This window comes from Anser anser (genome assembly GCF_964211835.1).
Source record: "Anser anser genome assembly, chromosome: 1".
Classification (NCBI taxonomy): Eukaryota; Metazoa; Chordata; class Aves; order Anseriformes; family Anatidae; genus Anser; species Anser anser.
Genome location: NC_139720.1, coordinates 25,244,829 through 25,263,493, shown reverse-complemented (window position 1 = coordinate 25,263,493; position 18,665 = coordinate 25,244,829). Strand labels below are relative to the sequence as shown.

Below are 18,665 nucleotides of genomic sequence, written 5' to 3'. Positions count from 1 at the left end.
GTATTTTTGTATGATATTGTTCTCTTAAACCTGTGCTGCATTATATATGTACACACCCATGTCTACTACAAAATTGTGTGGTTTTTTTTCTTTAAAAATCATTAAAGCCACCACTGAACGTAAAAGAAAGTGACCCCAACTATTCCGATTTTCCCAAATTCCCCTATCTTTCCTCCTAATGAATACAGGATGTGATTACTTTAGCTGTGCTTTTGCATGGACTGAGCTCTCTTGCCACTTCAAACCCTTTCACTAGAATAAAAGTGCAGGTATTTATCTTCCCAGGAAGGATCAGAACCTTTATCCCCTACAGAACAAAATGGGGCCAAGCAATTTCTCACACAAAATTTCAAAATTATTGTTATTGCTACACCAGTGTGTCAAAAGTTATACATTAAAGACTGATCTGTATGAGCAATAATATACAGATTCTTTCAACTAAGGCTTCTGATGGATAGTAAGTTAGCTTAATTACCTCAAAAAATTGTTAATTGGTATATACAAAACTGTTCTAGCAGTACAGACTAAATGGCTAATGATGAAAGGTGACCACTTACGCACTGCACTTATTTTTTTTTGCAAAGTTAATAGTTATTGTCATTTTTTTTTCCCGATCTATAACGATGTATAAATTAAATAAAAAATGCTCAGCTACATACCATGTGTTTGAGATAACTAACATTAGTCTTTATAAAGGCTATAGACAAAATTTATGCTTCAGTTCCCAAAATTCAATCACTCTTAGCTAATCTCTCACAATATATGAATTTACAACTTGAGAGTAGAATGCAGTTTTCCTTTAGTCGTGACACTCAAAAAACATCTCTTACAAGTTTTTACTCAGACCTGGCCTAAGCATATACTTTCTTTCCTTGCCTAAATGTCCATGGCACAGATGGCAACACAAAAATGAGACAAAGAGCATATTAAACACTAGTCTGTTCTGCTGCGCCAACTCTTATATTCTCTGCACCCATACCTGACATCACACAGTCTCTAAAAATTCCTTTCCCCCAGTCAAAAACCACCAAGTTATACTGTAAGCACCCCTGGATAAAAGCAATCATTTTCTTCTATGCATTAGTCCATAACTAGACCAGTAAAATAACGATAAAGCAGAAACAAAATCAAGTATTTGAGGGATTGAAACTGCAAGACAAACTTCAGCCCCAAACATTCTAAAGTAAACTACAGCAGGTATTGTGATCGGATTGCAATCTTTATTATATGCTTGTTGTTTTCTACTGTAAACAGCAATTCTGAAGCCCGGAGAAGTTTCTGTTCTGGCACACTTAGACTTGTTAGTGCCCGTGTTACTGTGAGATGCGAAGCAGGGCAGCTTTTTTCGCATTGGGTCCCTCAAGAGACAACCTAAATTAGAGATCTGTTCCCCTCCTCTGTCATTTCTTGTGTTTTTTTTTATGCGACGCTGCCAGCTACGTGCCTTTCAAATAACGAATAAGCACCGAAAATCATAAAATCTGCTTAAGAAGTTCCAAGGTTTCTCTCTTTAGCTGCGCTTGTGATGCTCCGCTCGGAGTTGGCTTCCTGAGGAACTTCGGAGCGGCCTGCGGAGACTCTTTTAAATTTTGCCCTAAAAAGTGAGGGCTGAAAGGGGACTTTGTGGAGAACCGCCCGGCACGGTAACCGGGCCGTTACCCCTCCGCCTCAGGGGAGAGCAGGCATGGCGGGGGGGGGTAAGACTACATTTCCCGTGATGCCGCGGGGAGGGGGGAGCGCGTCACGGCCGCGGGCAGCCAATCGCGGCGCGGCCGCGGCGAGCGCCGTCGGCCGCCAATGTTGTTTTCGCTGAGTCGGGCGGCGGGTGTTGTTGGCGGCGGCGCCATCTTGGAAGGGACGAGCCCCCGCGAGCGAGAAGCCCCTTGGCGCTGGCCCGGCCGCCGCCATGCTGTATCTGGAGGACTACCTGGAGAGTGAGTGTCTGCGGGGCGGGGGCGCCGGGGGCGAGCGGCCGGGAGCGGGAGGGAAGAAGAGAGGGGGGGCGAAGCCGCGAACGGCGAAGCGGCGGCGCCCCCCTCCCCCACGGCGGCGGGAGCCTGCCTGACTGACCGGCCTCCCCCCTCCTCCTCCTCCTCCCCCCCCCCCGTGTGCCCGCAGTGATCGAGCAGCTTCCCATGGATCTCCGCGACAGGTTCACCGAGATGCGCGAGATGGACCTGCAGGTGCAGAGTACGTGAGTCCCGCCCCCCTCCCCGCCTCCTCCGCACCGAGCCGGCCCCCGCCGCTCCCCTCGGCCATGGCCCGGCCCCGCCGCCGGCTCCGGCTGCTGCTGGCCGCGGGAGGCGGCGCTGCGGAGGGCCGCGAGCCGCCGGGACTCGGTACGGGCTCTCTCACAGGCCCGGCCCGGCGCTAGGACCCAGCGGGGCTGAGCCGGGGAGCCCCGCTGCCGGGCTTGTGCTGCTCCCTCGGGCGTTGCGGGCGGCGCGTCCCGAGCTCTGTAGGTTTTCGGTCCCTAAGAGCAGTGGCGGTGGTTTGGAACAGGAGCTGTGCCCCACTCTTTCAGCAGGTAGCGGTGCGCTGTTTCTGAAACCTTCCAGCCAGCTCCCCTCACTGTATCGTATGCGAAGGAGCTTTTTGCTTAGGCTCTCGTGCCGTAGCTGACACTTCACCTAACATACAGTCAGTTTATGATTTCTTTGTAAATCCTTATGTGCATATCTGCTCAGATCCCAATACAACACACCGCCTTACACAGATTTCAGGACGTGTTGCCTTTTGATCTTCACTAACAGTCTCATCAGGGACTCATGTCCCGTAACACTCAGTGAGGTGTTGCGGTTGTTTTAATGCAGAATTAACGTGTTCATTTACAACTGAGATGCTAAGGTCTTTGTTAATGAAACTTGTACAACAATTGGCAGGAATTGTCAGCACTGAACACTGTCATAAAGGAGAATGAAAGGAAGAGCAAGGGCTGAAGTAACAAGTGAATGCTGTACATTGATACAAAATGCAGCACCATGCTTTCAATATCTTACCATGTAGGAGCACAGTTGTTGAAATCAATAGCTTAACCTATACTAGTTTGCAGTGAGGTCTCTTGGGTATTTGAGTGGACCTAGCTTCTCTGTGTGATATGTTATTGACATCTTGAACTGTATATAGGATTTTCTGTATACCATGGCGTAAGCGTTGGCTTGGCTTCTGTACTTAGTTATGGAAACAGATCAGTTGCCCTGTATGAGAGAGAAGACTTTTGAAGTAACTGTTGAGGGAGTGGAACTAGCAACTTAGATAGTTCCACATAAGATGAAACAATCTGGCTTCTGTTCAGTAGAGAGGCAAAGAAACGACTAGTTTCTTGAAGTGTGTTTGAGCACTGAGCCAACCAGCACCATCAAGGTTGCACCAGTGTCGTTTCCTTTGCTTTAACTGGAAGTGGCAAAAATCACTCTTCATGCATACTGGAAGTGGCATGTAACACTGAATATAGTATGCAAAGACCAGCCTTAGGCCTAGAGAAAGTTTTCTTGGACCTTGGTACTTCATTAATTCTTGCACAGTGAGTGACAAGGCATCCAAAGCCATAATGAAACTTCTCGCATCTCTTCAGCAGGCAGTTTGGATATAACATGTGAACTCATAGACTATCGTGATGCTGTGTAACAGTGACTTCTTGCTGTGAAGATTCAGTCTCTGAAGCACTTGAGAACAGTGCTTTGATAAGTGATGATGTCCCAGAAAGCTGCAGAAGTCTTACTTGGGAGATAACTGGGCTGTGTATTAGAGTTATTGCTGACTTAGTATTCTGTCCTGTTTGGACCACACAGACTTCTGAAGGGGCAGGTGCTGCTTTTTGTCATCGCAAGAAATATAAGTAGACTGGTGCCTACTGTATGTCCTGATAAGGCTCCTGTGGGAAAAGTGAAGAGAGTCTGAGTTGCAGCTTGATTCTTGAGCTCCAACTGAGAGATTTCCATGTGGAGTATAAAATGTCTTTCTCTGCTTAAGTACAAGTCATGGATTACCAGCCCTCTATGGTAAAATACCAAGCTCTATAAAAAGTTCTCAGTTCTAATAAAATTTCTGGCAATTCTCTTGGGAAATCTGTTCTAAGAAATTAGTATGTCAGAATGTAGTATCACAGTTAGATTAAGGAGAGGGGAAAAAAGCCGACAGGACTTAAGTGTACTGTAGAGAACCTTTCATATAATGTGATAGAGATGATCTGCATTCCCCTTTGCCACGTTTCTGTGGAAGTTTTCACTTAGGCAATTTCACACAGGCCGATATTCCTCCTCAATAAGAAGAGGGAAGATTTCTCATTCTCATGTCTATGGAGCCATTATAATAATCATCACCTGGCTGTTTTCGTTCTAGGAACAGGAGATAGAACATTGTCCTTCAGCTATGTGAACAAAATTATAGTCATTTGGTTAAAGAACAAAGCTTTTGGAAGCTTCCACGTAAAATGTGTGCTGCTTGCTTGCTGCTCAGTCTTCGTAATCTTCTCTCAGAATAGCACAGTGAAAGTGGAAAATGTTCACTGTAAAGATTCTCCCACTTCTAATCTGTTTTACACCTAAATTTGTTGACTACTTTGTCTGGGTCTAAATAATATTGTAAGTCTGTCACAACTGTTTTGGTTTAGGATTAATTGTTCTCTCTCCAGTCTAAAGTTACTAGTTTACTGTTGGTTCTGATGCTGGAGATTCTCAGCATAGGTGAAATCAATAAATTGTGGATTATTTAGTACGTGTGATTTTTGTTGTTGTTATTTACATGACCAACTAGTTCTAGTTGGTGGGTTTTACAAAACTGAGAAAACCTTCAGGCTGTGTCGGCTTTGAAGAACTAACTAATCATATTTGCAGATTCATGAGTTTCTTGAACTAGTTACTTAGTTATTCCACCTCCTCCCTCCACTCCCATTCATATAGGGCAGTTTTAATGTTGGTTTCTAAGATGTTTTTTTACACCCAGAGCCAGAAGTCCATAGGTAGGTGGTGCATTGTCACGTTTAATGTGAAACTATTATCTGGATTGTATCACTGAGAGTCCTGCTTAAAAATAAATAAATAAAATGGCAGTACTTCCCTTTATCTTGAGCTTAGCCAGGCTATCAAAGCTAGTTTGACTGGGGCAGCTGCTTGTTTTTGGAGATACGCAAGCTGTTGCATGCACATACAGCATGCACGTCCAGCTGCTGAAATATTAAACTTGGTGCTTTTTTTTTGAAGAAGGGTAAAAGGAAAAGAAATCCCTGTTCTCGTCTCAATAAATGACCAAACAAATAACCTGTAGTTGTCGTTTTCCTTTCTTGTAATAGCAAATGTTAGAAAGTTTGTTTTACTTGTAGCTGAGAAATATCATAAGGGGAACATGTAAGTGAGAATCCTGTCCATGGTATCTCATCAGTGCATTTACCCCTCAGTTCTACCATGTGGGGGCTAGGGGTGGGAATACCCTTGTGAGCATTTTCAGTTTGCTCTTACCCTTCCTCACATACTACTGGAGAGGGCCTTGAGGTAAAGGTGGTGACTTGACTCTTCGGTTGCTCTACCCTTTTGAGGCACTAATTTTTTTTCAATTATTTGGTTTTGTATTTGACTGTTTCTCTTAGGAGAACATTTTGTTTCCTGCCCAGTTTGTAACTGGCTAGAATGTTCCAAAGTCAGCAGTCTAGAGCCCTGGGTGAGGAGTTTGGGTCATGCTTTAAGTCACTACCACTGCTCTTAGGGACAAAAAACCTTTAGAACTTGGAGTCCTGCCTGTCCCATGTGGAGAGCACAAGAACCTTGATGAGAATCCTACCAGAATGCAATTCTGCTTCTTGGAAATTAAGGTAAATATTTCCCTCCTCTGTCCGCTGTCACTTGTTTTGTTCTTTTTCACTATAGTAGTTTACACCTCAGTCCTGTCAACTTTGTTTAAGAGCAGTATGCCACTTTACTTTATAATGTTTCCATATGTTAGAAGATAAATATTATCTTAATCTTTTCCTGTGCTACAGATGCAATGGATCAGCTTGAGCAGAGGGTAAATGAATTTTTTATGAACGCAAAGAAAAACAAACCTGAATGGAGAGAAGAACAAATGACATCAATCAAAAAAGTAAGGATATCACAGGAGTGGGTCACATTTTTCTTTTGAGAAAGAAGATAACCTTAGGAAAAAATAGTTTATAATTGATGGAGACTTAAGTGTTTGGAGCTGTGACTTCCCCTGGGCTTGAACAGGAGATGGATAGAACTACCTAAGAGGAGAAAAATGACTGAAAGGTTTCTTTGATCAAGCATTTCTCTCAAGTTTTACCATGTATTTGCTACTATTTTTAAAAAAAATAAAAAAAAAAAATATTAGGACCTCAAAGTGAAGCAACTAGGTACTAAATTTTCAACTTGGGACATTTTGTTCCTGCTTGTGTGACTTGAAGCTGTGTAAGTTAATTGGCCTTTTTGTTTTTTAAAGGATATTTTTCAAGCTTAGCTTCAGCATTGTCTGTGACTCTGCCCATGTCCTTGTATATAATGTACATATGGTATATGTAGCATTAGGGAGAGAAGAGTGAGAAGATGAATGTGTTTTTCGTTTTGTTTTATCCTTCAGCACTTAGGCATTGGTGGTAGTTAGCAAGGTAGTTCATCACTTTGTCAGGAAAAAAATCCTTTCTAGTCTCCTACACGTTACTTCAGCCCCTTAGTCAGCCAAGGGTTGCTTCCTTAATTAATACAAACAGATGTCCTTATTTAGAAAAAAAAGAAGTGAAAATCAAAACGTTAACTTCACTGCAATAAAAAAATACATTTTTTTGATTTTAGTGGGATCGAGATTTCAGTTAGTTTTCACCTAAGCAAGGCACTTTTCAGTGGAAATCAGAATAAAAAGGCACTTAAGCCTGTTTAAAACTAGAGCTAAAATATGCTTACACAAAATTGCAGAAGTCTTATGTATGGATTTTCAGTGTTTAGAGCACATTTTAAAATTGCATCTTTAGTCAAATTATTTTTTAATTAATCTATAAGTTAAATTATTTTAAAATAATGTATATGGTTTATATTTACATATTTCTCACCATATTTAACTACAGTGTTGAAAAGGCATCCCATCACAGTATTGTGTAGCATCATTTGGAAGGGCAGTAGTATCTGCAATGATCTTAAAGATCCATATGAAGTAAAAATTATCATTTCACATTGAGTCCATAATGCTGTGTAATATAAATCCAAGACTGGTTCTTTTCTTGCAGTGAACCAGCTTGTGAAATGTAAATGTCACTACTAGGAGAAGTGTCCACATCTTGTAGTTTCACTTTTTCTAAGGCATAAATAAAAAATCGGTGTCTGATAAAGTTCTTATCTAACATTTAGCCCATTGTTGTTTACAATAGAGTTTCACAGTCTTTCTGAAAACTTACTTGAATTTCTACTTTTATCATACATTTTGTGCTGGGTTACAATAGCTTAAAATAACTGAAGTAATTTGGTTACATTCATGATTTAAAAACATTCTCTTTATAACAGGATTATTATAAGGCTTTGGAAGATGCAGATGAAAAAGTACAACTGGCTAATCAAATATATGATCTGGTAAGTAGACAGAAGTTGTGTACTGAATTACCTGAATTTATGCCTTAAGGACTTCTCAACGTTTCAATAAGTATTAAAGCTGTGGTACCTGTGTTATGTCACTTTCGTGCACAAACCTTTTGCTGGTGAAAAACATTTAATATTTTATTGACTTCTAAGAATTTTGTTGCTTGTATGCAAAATGTACAGAAATAAAAACTTTAGATTTCTAAAATTAACATATGCTTTTTGGGGGATTTCTTTGTTTTTTGAAGAGCACCGCAGGCAAGTTACTCTTCCTTGTAGCATGTGCAATTTGAGTTTTAAGAATATTTATTTTACACTTTCTCAGAGAACAAAACCTACAAGTTACTTATTTAAAATACAGTAGACATAAAGCAAATATTTCTTGTCTGCTTTGGTTCTGCTTCAGGCTACTAACGAGTGTTGTAACTTACCCTCTTTTGGTTAGCTGGTAACTGCAAAAACTTGTTCAATTTGCAGTAGTTTAAATATAGGTGTAGTATTCTGCTGTATGACTTCAGCTGAAGAAAACATTTCAAACATGGTGTTGCTTTAGATTTTGTTGATGTTAAGTTTTGGAACTCAAGAACATGTCATACTTTACTCAAAAGCACATAAGTCTTTACATTTTCAGTTTAGAGACCCTTCTACTCAATACTTAGGCTAACTGACATGCACAGTGGCATACATACAAGTATTGCCATTCAGGAATCCTGTAATTTCCCCATAGCACAAACTCTTCTAAAGGGCGTCATAACACTGTTCTTTCTCTTCCACATTCTATACCCGTACTCACAACACCCCCAAATGCTCTTAACCTTTTTTCTTGAAGGAAATGCTTAGCATTGGAACGTTGCATACAGTAACAGGAGGGCTTCTAAGCTGCGAAGCCAATATGCAGTCTTGCTGTATTCTGTAATTCAGTGGGCAATTTAGAAGCAACAGCCCATTTTTGGTGTTAATTCTAGTACAGCTAGTATCTCTGCTGAGTTAGAGGAATGTAGGTGACCAAGAAGTTAAGCTTCTGTGTGTTCTTTTATACATGCTTAGTGCTATATGGCAGAAGATCCCTGGAAGGGAAATACTTAGCAGACATAAGATTAAAAGTGTAGCTATTTGTGTTCCAGAACTGGATTCTATTTACTGTTGCTTTGTCTCAAAAACAGGTAGACCGTCACTTAAGAAAACTGGACCAGGAACTAGCTAAATTTAAAATGGAGCTTGAAGCAGACAATGCTGGTATTACAGAAATACTAGAGAGACGTAAGTATACATAATTTTCTTGGTGGATTTTCTATCACTTTACAAAATTAAAATACCAAAAAAGTTGTTAGTAGCCTGCAATATTTTCACTTGTTTTGAAGTTATACTTTGACCTGCATACCTTTCATCAGTCAGTGATTCTCAAGTTTTAGTTCCAACCTTGATATTTACCAGTAACGTCAAAATACGACTGTGAAATTAGAATAACTTTTTTTCACATAGCTATTGCACTTGTGAATTGCTACAGTAACGTAAAGATTTCTTTAAACCTGTTTGTAATGCTATAGTTATTTAGATAAGTATTGCAACCTAAGCTTGCCACCTGCTCACCCAAATGAAAGCCTGCCACTTCTTAAATGAAGTGATTGCCACCACATTGAGGAAAGTGATGTTCCAGTTAGAGGCATGGAATGTCAAGTATTTTGGAGAAGAAACCGTCTTGCTTAACAAATAGTGCAGTATTGCAAAGCTAGCATTCAGAATGTAAATGTGATGTAGTGTGACAGGTCTGTGGCCAACTTGGTGTGGAAGAATCCAGCCTGTCTATACCTGTCAGCATTTAGACATCAACTTCAAATGTGATTGTGATAAATTTCGAAGTTTATTTAGCTCCATAATCACAGAAGTCAGTGACTGTTCTTCATAAGCAAGGCTAGTAAAAGGTAACGTAAATCACCTGAGGAAATTAGGAGTAAATATTCTTTGAACTTTAAATTTGCCGTAAAAGCTGTTTCTTTGGACAGTTTGTATGTAATTGCTATTTTAAAATAACAGGCACAAAAAGAAAACTGTGAAGTAAGTGTTTTTTAATGAATTAACGACTGCAGAAAAGGACTACTAGTTTATTTTAGTTGGAATCCAGGCTGAAGTTTTACGATCTGATACTAACTTAAATTGGGGCATTTGTTTGGTGAGGTAGGTAGAATTTCGAAAACTGAAAATATAAGTGTACCACATAGCATATTGCATCTTTAAGATACTTACTATTTAATAAGGTGAAAAGTGTAGAGGCCTCTTAACATTCTTAGCTTTCAGAGTAAATACATATTATTGAGGTTCCTCCAGAGGGCAGCCTTTGGACTAATTCATAACGTGATTAATGTCAGCTCAGCCAAAATACCTCTTTGTGCTATTAACCTCTTCTAGAATAACTTACACATTTTGGTAATAACACTCAAGTACTTTAAAAAGTACTGAAGAAGAAAGAGGTAAGGAAGAAATGTAGAAGCAGCAGGTTTGGAGAAATGGATGTGAATTACTTTCTTAAATTGTCTTCTGTATAAATGTAAATAGCTTAGTTTTGCAGCTAGTCTTTGCTGAATATTGATACATAAGCTGTTGTTTATTGTTCTAATAGGTATTTATGGTCATAGTCCCTCCTATGTTGTAATCGTTGAGGTGAGCGGCTAATATTGCAAGATATGTTATGCTTAGACTTGCGTTTTCCCACCCTCACTCCACCCTTTGTTTTTTGTTTTTTTCTTTATTTCTTATTTGGATTGCCACTGTGTGTATTTTGAACATTAGAGAATTTTGGGTGCTGATATGAAACCGTGAAGGATATTTCTAGTATTTGCGTAGTTTGAGTCAATGTGGAGATTACCTCATTAATACAGTTTATCTGTTAGTGCGCTTTGACATTTATGTTCATAAATGTAGCTATGATATTTTTTCAGTTCACATCAGCTCAGATTGTCAGTATTCCTGGTGCAGCATTACAAGCCTATGTGCAACTCATTGGAACAAGTGGCATATTGAAAGCAATGTTGTTCTTGGGTCTCCTTATTGGCCTTGATTTTAAGTTGTTTCAACAGTTGCACAGCAGCAGTCACCAATTTCCATTTTAAAACTGCTCTGTTTTAAAAGGGTTCACAAATGGAAAGTCCTGCTTAACTAACTTAATTTCCTTTTATGACAATAATATACACTTAGATGACCAAGGGAAGCCAGTAGGTGTAATCTTCTTGGATTTCAGCAGAACTTTTGATAGTGTTTCTCATAGTATCCTTCTGGACAAAATGTCTAACATACAGCTGGATAAATTCATAATGCAATGTGCAAAAAATTGGCTGGTGGGTCAGGCTCAGAGGGTTATAGTAAATGGGGTTGCATCAGGCTGGTGACCATTCACTATTGGGATTTGTTAGGGCTCCATTTTAGGGCTTTACTGTTTCCATAAATGACTTGGTGTCCTGGTTCCAGTTAAACCACAACACTTGGATATAGGACCCAAAGGTATACTGGGTAAGTTTGCAGATTTATATTTGTGAGTGTTTGGCCAGCATTCTCAGACAGATGGTTTGATTTTTGGGTGTTCCTTTGTGGAGCCAGGAGTTGGACTCGGTGATCCTTATGGGTCCCATCCAACTCAGGGTACTCTGATTCTACTTGATTTTTCCTGGTTTTATTATGGGAAGGATTTGAACTCTGGCAAAAATCCGTCTCATTAAAATAAATGTAACTGCATAATGATTTGGTTAATATTATAAAGACTTAACATCTGAAAGTTAAAATCATGTCAGTGGTGACTTTAAACTTTTCTATCCTCTTTACCTCCCTGTTAGGGTCTCTGGAGCTGGATACACCGTCGCAGCCTGTGAATAACCATCATGCCCATTCTCACACTCCAGTAGAGAGTGAGTATTTGAGATTAAAAATATGTTCACTTTTTAAGGTTTCTTACTCTGGTCATCAAGTAGTATTAAGTAAAAAAATAAAATAAAAAATTTCGGAACTTGTTTTATTTTCCTCCAAACATTGGGGGAAAAAATGTTATAATGCATTGATGATTTCTATTCAGAAGAACTGCAAGAATGAAATAAGGTTTTGCTGGAGGCAGTTAGTTGAAAGTGCTGTTTTATTATCTTAGTTACAGTTTTACTTTCAAGCTTAAAAAGTTTTGCTTTTAAGTTCCCTTCGTTTGTTCTACGTAGAAAGGAAACACAATCCATCTTCTCACCATAGTGCAACAGATCATGTTCCTGAGAAGAAGTTTAAATCTGAAGCTCTTCTATCTACCCTTACTTCAGATGCTTCTAAAGAAAATACACCAGGTAATCTTAATTGTTTTATATTTTATTACTTTTTTAGAGGGAGAAGAGAAATCAAATTATATTTGTGAATCTCTCTTTTTGAAATTAGAGGTTCATAGTTTTTCCTCCGGGATATTCAGTCATTTGAAAAATGAGAAATTGCAAGCATTGTTACTCATCTGTGTTTTCCATGAAGCTCATCAACTTTACTGTCACTTGACAGCTGCATGTTCACTGTTTCTTTTTATTTACATTGTTTGGAAGACAATACCAGTATAGTTTCATTCAACCAGTGGTAGAAATAAGAGAGATCTATGTGTTATTTTTGGAAAGAGCCACATGGGCTTAATCTCCCAAGTAGGAAAAGAATTTTCATTTATCTTTTAAGGGTTGCTACAACCTGGCATTCAGCTATGATAAAATAAAATTGAGTGTGGTGTTTTTTAAAACAGGTGAGAAGTCCTTTTGATTAGTGAATAAAAACAAACCACAACTTTCTGTACATTTTCAAAATGAGGATATTTAATAGTTTCTTTTCTGAAAATGAAAGATCATGAGAGGGTATAGTAAGTAAACTACATTTGGTTTTGGAATTTAATGCTAGTTTTAAAGAAGTCTCCTTTGTAGTCCCTTTATTCATTTTTAAGGATTTTCACATGAGATAGCAAATAAAATGGAACTATGTTTGAACAGGTGCCAGTCTGTAGATGGCCATGAAAATCCATGGTTCATTATAATTGTGATTTTTTTTTTTTTTTTTTTTAGTTTTTAGAATTAAGATTGTGCTATTTTAGAAACTGTTAAGTTGTAGATTCTGATTCTTACTGACTACTGTGACAATCGAGAAAAAAGTATTATTTCAACTGAGATTAGGTTTATATAGACACGGCTACCGGGTACGTTACTCAATAGCTGAATATGACAGTGAGGACTGTCTTTCTAAAAGGATTCCTTGCACATTAGGTTAGGGAACTTTTTTTTTTTAAGCCAATACTGGCAGTGTCAAGTTATTTTTTTATAAATATTTTTTTTTAACTTTTTCTTCCAAATGATTGGACAACTCTGGTGCATAAATGGAGTTCCTAATCTTTCACTGGTTGTCATATATAATTCTTCTTAAAATGCAGAGGAAATTAGTTTCATTTTGAATTTCATCAATGTGTTCTGTTCATCAAGGGTGTCGAAACAATAATTCATCATCTTCTTCAAACAATGCATACAATACAAACTCTTCTCAACCATTGGCATCATATAACCTGGGCTCATTATCTTCAGGATCGGGGGCCGGTGCTATTACCATGGCAGCAGCTCAAGCAGTGCAAGCCACAGCACAGGTAATGTCAAAACATTCTTGTCAGCCTGCCGTCCACTGTTGATTAAGAAGAAAGACTCGTGTTTGGTTTTTTTTTTTTTTTTACATTTGAATTTCTACAATCACTTTCAGCTGACGTGATTCAGTTCTCATATTATCATCATTGTTTATATGCTACAGTTTCATCCTCTAAAACTTTCATAAAAGGACAGCTTATTTTGTAGCTTTTCCTCTGGGGTATTCTTACCCATTTTTACCACTTACCGTACATCCTTTTGTTAAAAGGATAACTAATCAATCTGTGTGAATAATAGTTAGCATCCTGGTATGTCTTACATAAGAGCTCTCCCGTGCAATCTGATACACTGTCAGTATTCCTTTTAGATGAAGGAAGGAAGAAGAACATCCAGTCTAAAAGCCAGCTATGAAGCATTTAAGAACAATGATTTTCAGCTTGGAAGAGAATTTTCATTATCCAGAGATTCAACTGGGTATTCATCATCAGCTCTGGCATCTACGTTAACACAAACATTAAGTTCATCAAACACAGATTCACGAAGTGGCAGAAAAAGCAAGTAGGTTTTGTTGTTGACTGCGGTTGTGCTTTTAAGAGAGCTAAACTTTCCCTTGAAGGTCATGGGCCATATTAGAAATAATTTGTATTTAGTATTCATGGGAGAAAAAAAGAAACAGAAAGTAGTTACTCTCAGCTGGTCTTTTTTTTGTACAGGACTTTCTTCTTTTTCTCCTCTCACATTTCTTTTTATTTAAGCAAACTCACTTCAAGGTTTTAAATGTTCTGATTTGCTTTTTTGTCTGTTACATTGTCTAGTTTCTTTCCTCATTTTTCTCTATTCTGGAGAGAAGATTTGGCCTAAATGTAAATGTTGGGGATTACTATGCAGCGCTTAGGTTTTGAAATAAATCTGGAGATTTTCTTCATGCCACTTCACAAATAATCACAACACATTATGACATCTGACCATCTAAGACAGAAAACGGAATTAATTTTATTTCTTATTAGGATGAATTTTTAAAGCATTTGAGGACTCTAGTCAAGTTTTGCTTGAAAGAGTTTGTCCCAGAGTGCACAACATTTTAAACTGACTTGCATTTTTTTATTTCTTAATACAGATTTGTGTTCATTCACTGTTCAGTTAGTAATTTTATTTTTAGAAGCATTTTTCATCTACCTATGTCTTGGGTGTCTGACCTGACCTATAAGCAAAGGCGTAGGATTTGTATTCTGGCACTATTCCAGAGGCGCGATTGGTGATGCTGGAGTAGAGATTAGCATAGGATCACTCATCTTCAAAAAACTGTTATCTATTGGATGTGACATATGACATTACTTATATGCAAATTCCTGTTTTATCGGTAATATTTTCTTGATGGAGACTTGAAACCAAGTCTGTCGATTAAAATTCTGTGAAGAAAAACATCCATTAAAGCTATTTGACAGCTTAAAGCTGTTAGGCTATTTTAATCAATGGAATTTATCTTGTACTTGCAAGCTGGTAAGACTGGTTTACTTTGCCAAAGAGATTCAGTTTGACCATCTCAGTTCTTGCAGTTCTTGAGTGAAATCTGTTAGGGAATGCCACTTTGGGATTTACATACTGCAATGCTTCAGTCGGCAAAGAATTGCTTTCAGGTCATTCCACTTGGAAGTAAATTAATTCAAATTATGGCATGCTGTTTTTTTCTTTTTTCCAGAAACAACAACAAATCCTCAAGTCAGCAATCCTCATCATCCTCCTCTTCATCCTCTCTGTCGTCGTGTTCTTCTTCATCTGCACTGGCACAAGAACTATCTCAGCAGACAGCAGTAATACCAGAGTCTGATTCCAATAGCCAAGTTGACTGGACCTATGATCCAAATGAGCCACGTTACTGCATTTGTAATCAGGTAAGAATGTCTTCCAGCCTGAAATAAAACCAGAGTTGCTGTTTCACTGTGGGTGAACTTTCTTCTCTGATTGTTCATTTAAAAAACAGATTTTTTTTTTAAATGATCAGAATTTCAATGCTGTAAACAGAATGTTTTTATCTACTTACTTGGTAATATGAATAACAAACTCAACTGTGGAAGCTAAAAACAAAAGTTTTCCTGGGATGTGCCATACTTGAAGAGTTCTGAATTTTTTAGTAAAGACTTCAGGAACTTTTAAATTCAGAATTGAACAAGTTCACAGTGAATTTAATTAAAATTCTAAGTTAAAATAATGTCTGTTTTCTCCTATTTTTTCTTTTATAAAATAAATAAATAATGGTGAAGATACTATTTTTGTAAAAAGGCACCCAGAAATTGAAAGACTGAATGAGAGCACAAGACACTTGCGTATAAAATAAGAACAGGCATTTTAAATACTTTAAAGTATTTGATTTTATTTTTTTTAAGACTTTATAGAATTCTGTGATTCTTTTGAAGGTATCTGATTGTTTCAAATAGAGCTTGAAATTGCCACATGTGCAAGGGAAATACCAAACATAAAAATGCTTTGAATTCCATCCCTTTGAAAATGTTGATTGCTTTTAATTATTTTTTTTTCTTTTTTACCAGGTGTCCTATGGTGAAATGGTAGGCTGTGATAACCAAGATGTAAGTAATGACGTTCTGAATGTTCACAAGAGAGGCCTTGTGCATGTAACTTGCTTACAGGAACTGCTTCTCTTTAGAATTGTTTTTACAGTAGCGTGCTTCTTACTAGTTTTCAGTTTTAGTGAAAACACTTACAGAATGGTAAAGATCTGTGGTTTTAGTTTGCTTGTTTTCATAGAATTTTACTTGTGATAGATGTTTAAAGAAAAAAGCAAAATCCCACACCTTCTCTGTCTCTCTGTTTTTGTAGTGCCCCATTGAGTGGTTCCATTATGGATGTGTTGGACTGACAGAAGCACCAAAAGGGAAATGGTACTGTCCACAGTGTACGGCTGCAATGAAGAGAAGGGGCAGTAGACATAAATAAATGTCTTCATCTGGAAAACAAATAGAATACTAGAGGTTTTTTAGAGGACTTGGGTAGGGGGAGAAACTTCCACCACTCTTCTTTGCAACCACTTAAAAAAGGGTTAACATAGCAGTCATAAGATCTTGAACTATTGATTTTTGCTGGTTGTGTTTTAATATTGTAAGTGAATTGTTTATGCACATTGATGTGCTAGAGATACTATTCCAGTGAGCCTTGGATTGTTCCAGTGGCCAACATATGCAGACATTTGTACTATCAAACCATTTTCTCTAAGCAATGGGCATTCTACAATTATTCAATCTTCAAAATTCTGATAAGTCAAGATTTTAAATGTATGTTTTATATTCAACAGATATATTCTGCTGCATGTACTGTACTCAAGAGCTGTTATGTAACACTATGTATATAAATGGTGCAGAAAGTCATTGCTTCTTAAAAAAAAAAAAAAATATAAGACAATGGTTTTTAAAATGCCTTTATAGCTTTGGTTCTTTATGAAACTTAATTCAGCAGGCTGAAGAAAATGGTTCTTGTATACAGCGGGCTGTTGTCCTCTAGGGTACTTGAGTATGTAAAAACAAAACAAAAAATGCTGTAGGATAAAACAAACTTGTGCCATTAGTCTTTATATGTTTCTGCTCCAGAGAAGGTGCAGGCCATAAGAGGAAAAAAAGGTGTTAAAGTGATGATAAATTTTTATACCAAATGTGTTTATTTTTTTGTGCAAGTAATCCTTTAAATTTGAATTGTATTAGGTGTTAAAATAAAACAACCTCAACTCCTCGAATTAATGTTTTCTGTACATTTTTCAAAAAAGAAAAAGGTTGTTCCTAAAATGATCTCAAAGGAATATAGCAAAGTTTGCATGAGAAATTCCTGCCATATTCTTTCCTGGACAGTGATATTCATGTAAAAGTCAACACATGGTGCAGGAAGGAAGTAATCCAGCTGTAGAATCCCTGGAGGTAACAGGGAATATCATATTAGGAAGCCTAAATGGAGGCCAATAAATGTTTGGATCTTAAAGACCTGATAGTTGAGCGTTGTACATCTTGTAGCACAGAATCAGTTTATATTTAAATGGGAACCTGTTAAAAGTTACTAGCCTTGACTGTTAATATAATGGAAAGATTTTGGATTTTTCATTCCATCTTGTTTATTTTGGGTATAGGTTTTAGATTTCCTTTCACGGAAAATTTCCTTTTGTTGTTTTTGTGTGTCTCTTTTATGCAGCAGCGCTGAACAGAAACAAAATTATTGCTCCTTTTCACATCCTTCTTCCTTCCACTATTAAAAAAAAATGTTCCATTTGGAGTAAAGATTTTTTTTTTCATAGCACTGAGATTCTTGTTGGGCTGTCAGGGTAGTTTTCATGGACCTTCATGGTAGTTTCCCTTGAAATCTTTCCAAACACATGTAGAGGGAAGAAGGGAGAGAGAGAAAAATAGTATTTCAGTGCATGACTGCAAATAATGTCAAGGAAATAGAGTTTGGATTATTAGTATTAAGAGTACATGCAGAAAATACAGGCTTTATCTAAACGAAAATGAAAGCAGGCTTCTGTTACAATATTTATTTTTAAAGAAGAAAGTAATCATTTTAAATTCATATACTGGGGAAAAGTAGATGAATAAGAAAGAAAACATGATTATGGATAAAAAATTGTCTTTCGTAAAAGATTAAGATATAAGTTGATTTAAAAAAAAAGCAAAGGGCAATGTAACTAAGGTTCAAGTAAAACTAGAATTACTCTGAACTTAGCCTACTGTGTATGCATTTCTGTGGAAATCTAAGTCTAAAAAACACTTCAGGACTAGAATATCTGGTTTTGAGTGAGGCTATTGAGACCACAGAGATAAGAGAAAGTATTTGTTCAATTGGAAACTGGTGCCATGCTGTGAATTTAAGTTAAATAGGCAATAAGTAATCTAGACTTCTTTGGACTGAATGTTTGAGTCTCTAGGACTAAGAACTAAATTCATTAAGAATTAAGACAATAGATAGCAAACTCCTTCACTCTGGTGGTGACAATACCTAAGATGGTGCAGAGTCTGCAAATCCAAAAAGAAGTTTCAAGTTTTAGCAAACTGGTTTGCTGTTTCATCTGACTATATATACATAAATATATATACACACACACGCACACACTTTAATGGAGCAGGTAGGTAGCGAGCTCAAAAGAGGAAAAAAAAAAATGTCCGCATTAGTACATAAGCATTTTGTTTCTAAGTTAAGAAAACAGAAATGGACGAATGTGGAAAAAAAAATGCAATGCACAAGTTAAAAATGTAGAACATTAAAGCCTCTACATGCTTTTTTGTTTTCTTCTAAACAGGAAGCCTGTGAGAGAAGCTTACAGGTCAGCAGGTGATTGAAGTGCAAAAAGAATTGAAATTTTACTGTGACAGACAAGTTAAATTATTTCTTTGCTGCCTAGGAAGTTAGACAAATTTGAATACTAGGGCCCTTTCCACAGCATGCATGAAGATTGCTCTCAAAGAGAAGGCACCTTTAGAAGTGAGTCTGCAACAAA

The 18,665-nt window shown here is 37.6% G+C and overlaps 1 protein-coding gene across 3 annotated transcripts; it reads left to right on the top strand.

Annotated features, from left to right (window-relative positions):
• Positions 1 to 1,774: 1,774 nt before the first annotated feature.
• On the top strand, positions 1,775 to 16,919 carry ING3 (inhibitor of growth family member 3). Of its 3 annotated transcripts, XM_083830934.1 has the most exons (13): positions 1,824 to 1,934; positions 2,119 to 2,190; positions 5,701 to 5,806; positions 5,975 to 6,075; positions 7,485 to 7,550; positions 8,720 to 8,816; positions 11,381 to 11,452; positions 11,750 to 11,869; positions 13,025 to 13,182; positions 13,545 to 13,735; positions 14,877 to 15,069; positions 15,724 to 15,762; positions 16,013 to 16,919. In XM_083830934.1, the coding sequence occupies exons 4-13, from the start codon at positions 5,980 to 5,982 to the stop codon at positions 16,127 to 16,129; spliced, it is 1,149 nt and encodes a 382-aa protein (XP_083687060.1). In that variant the 5' UTR covers positions 1,824 to 1,934; positions 2,119 to 2,190; positions 5,701 to 5,806; positions 5,975 to 5,979; the 3' UTR covers positions 16,130 to 16,919. The 3 variants fall into 3 exon arrangements, with proteins under 3 accessions (XP_083687059.1, XP_083687058.1, XP_083687060.1); XM_083830933.1 differs by lacking the exon at positions 5,701 to 5,806 and having other exon boundaries at positions 1,775 to 1,934; positions 13,124 to 13,182; XM_083830932.1 differs by lacking the exon at positions 5,701 to 5,806 and having other exon boundaries at positions 1,775 to 1,934.
• Positions 16,920 to 18,665: the final 1,746 nt, after the last annotated feature.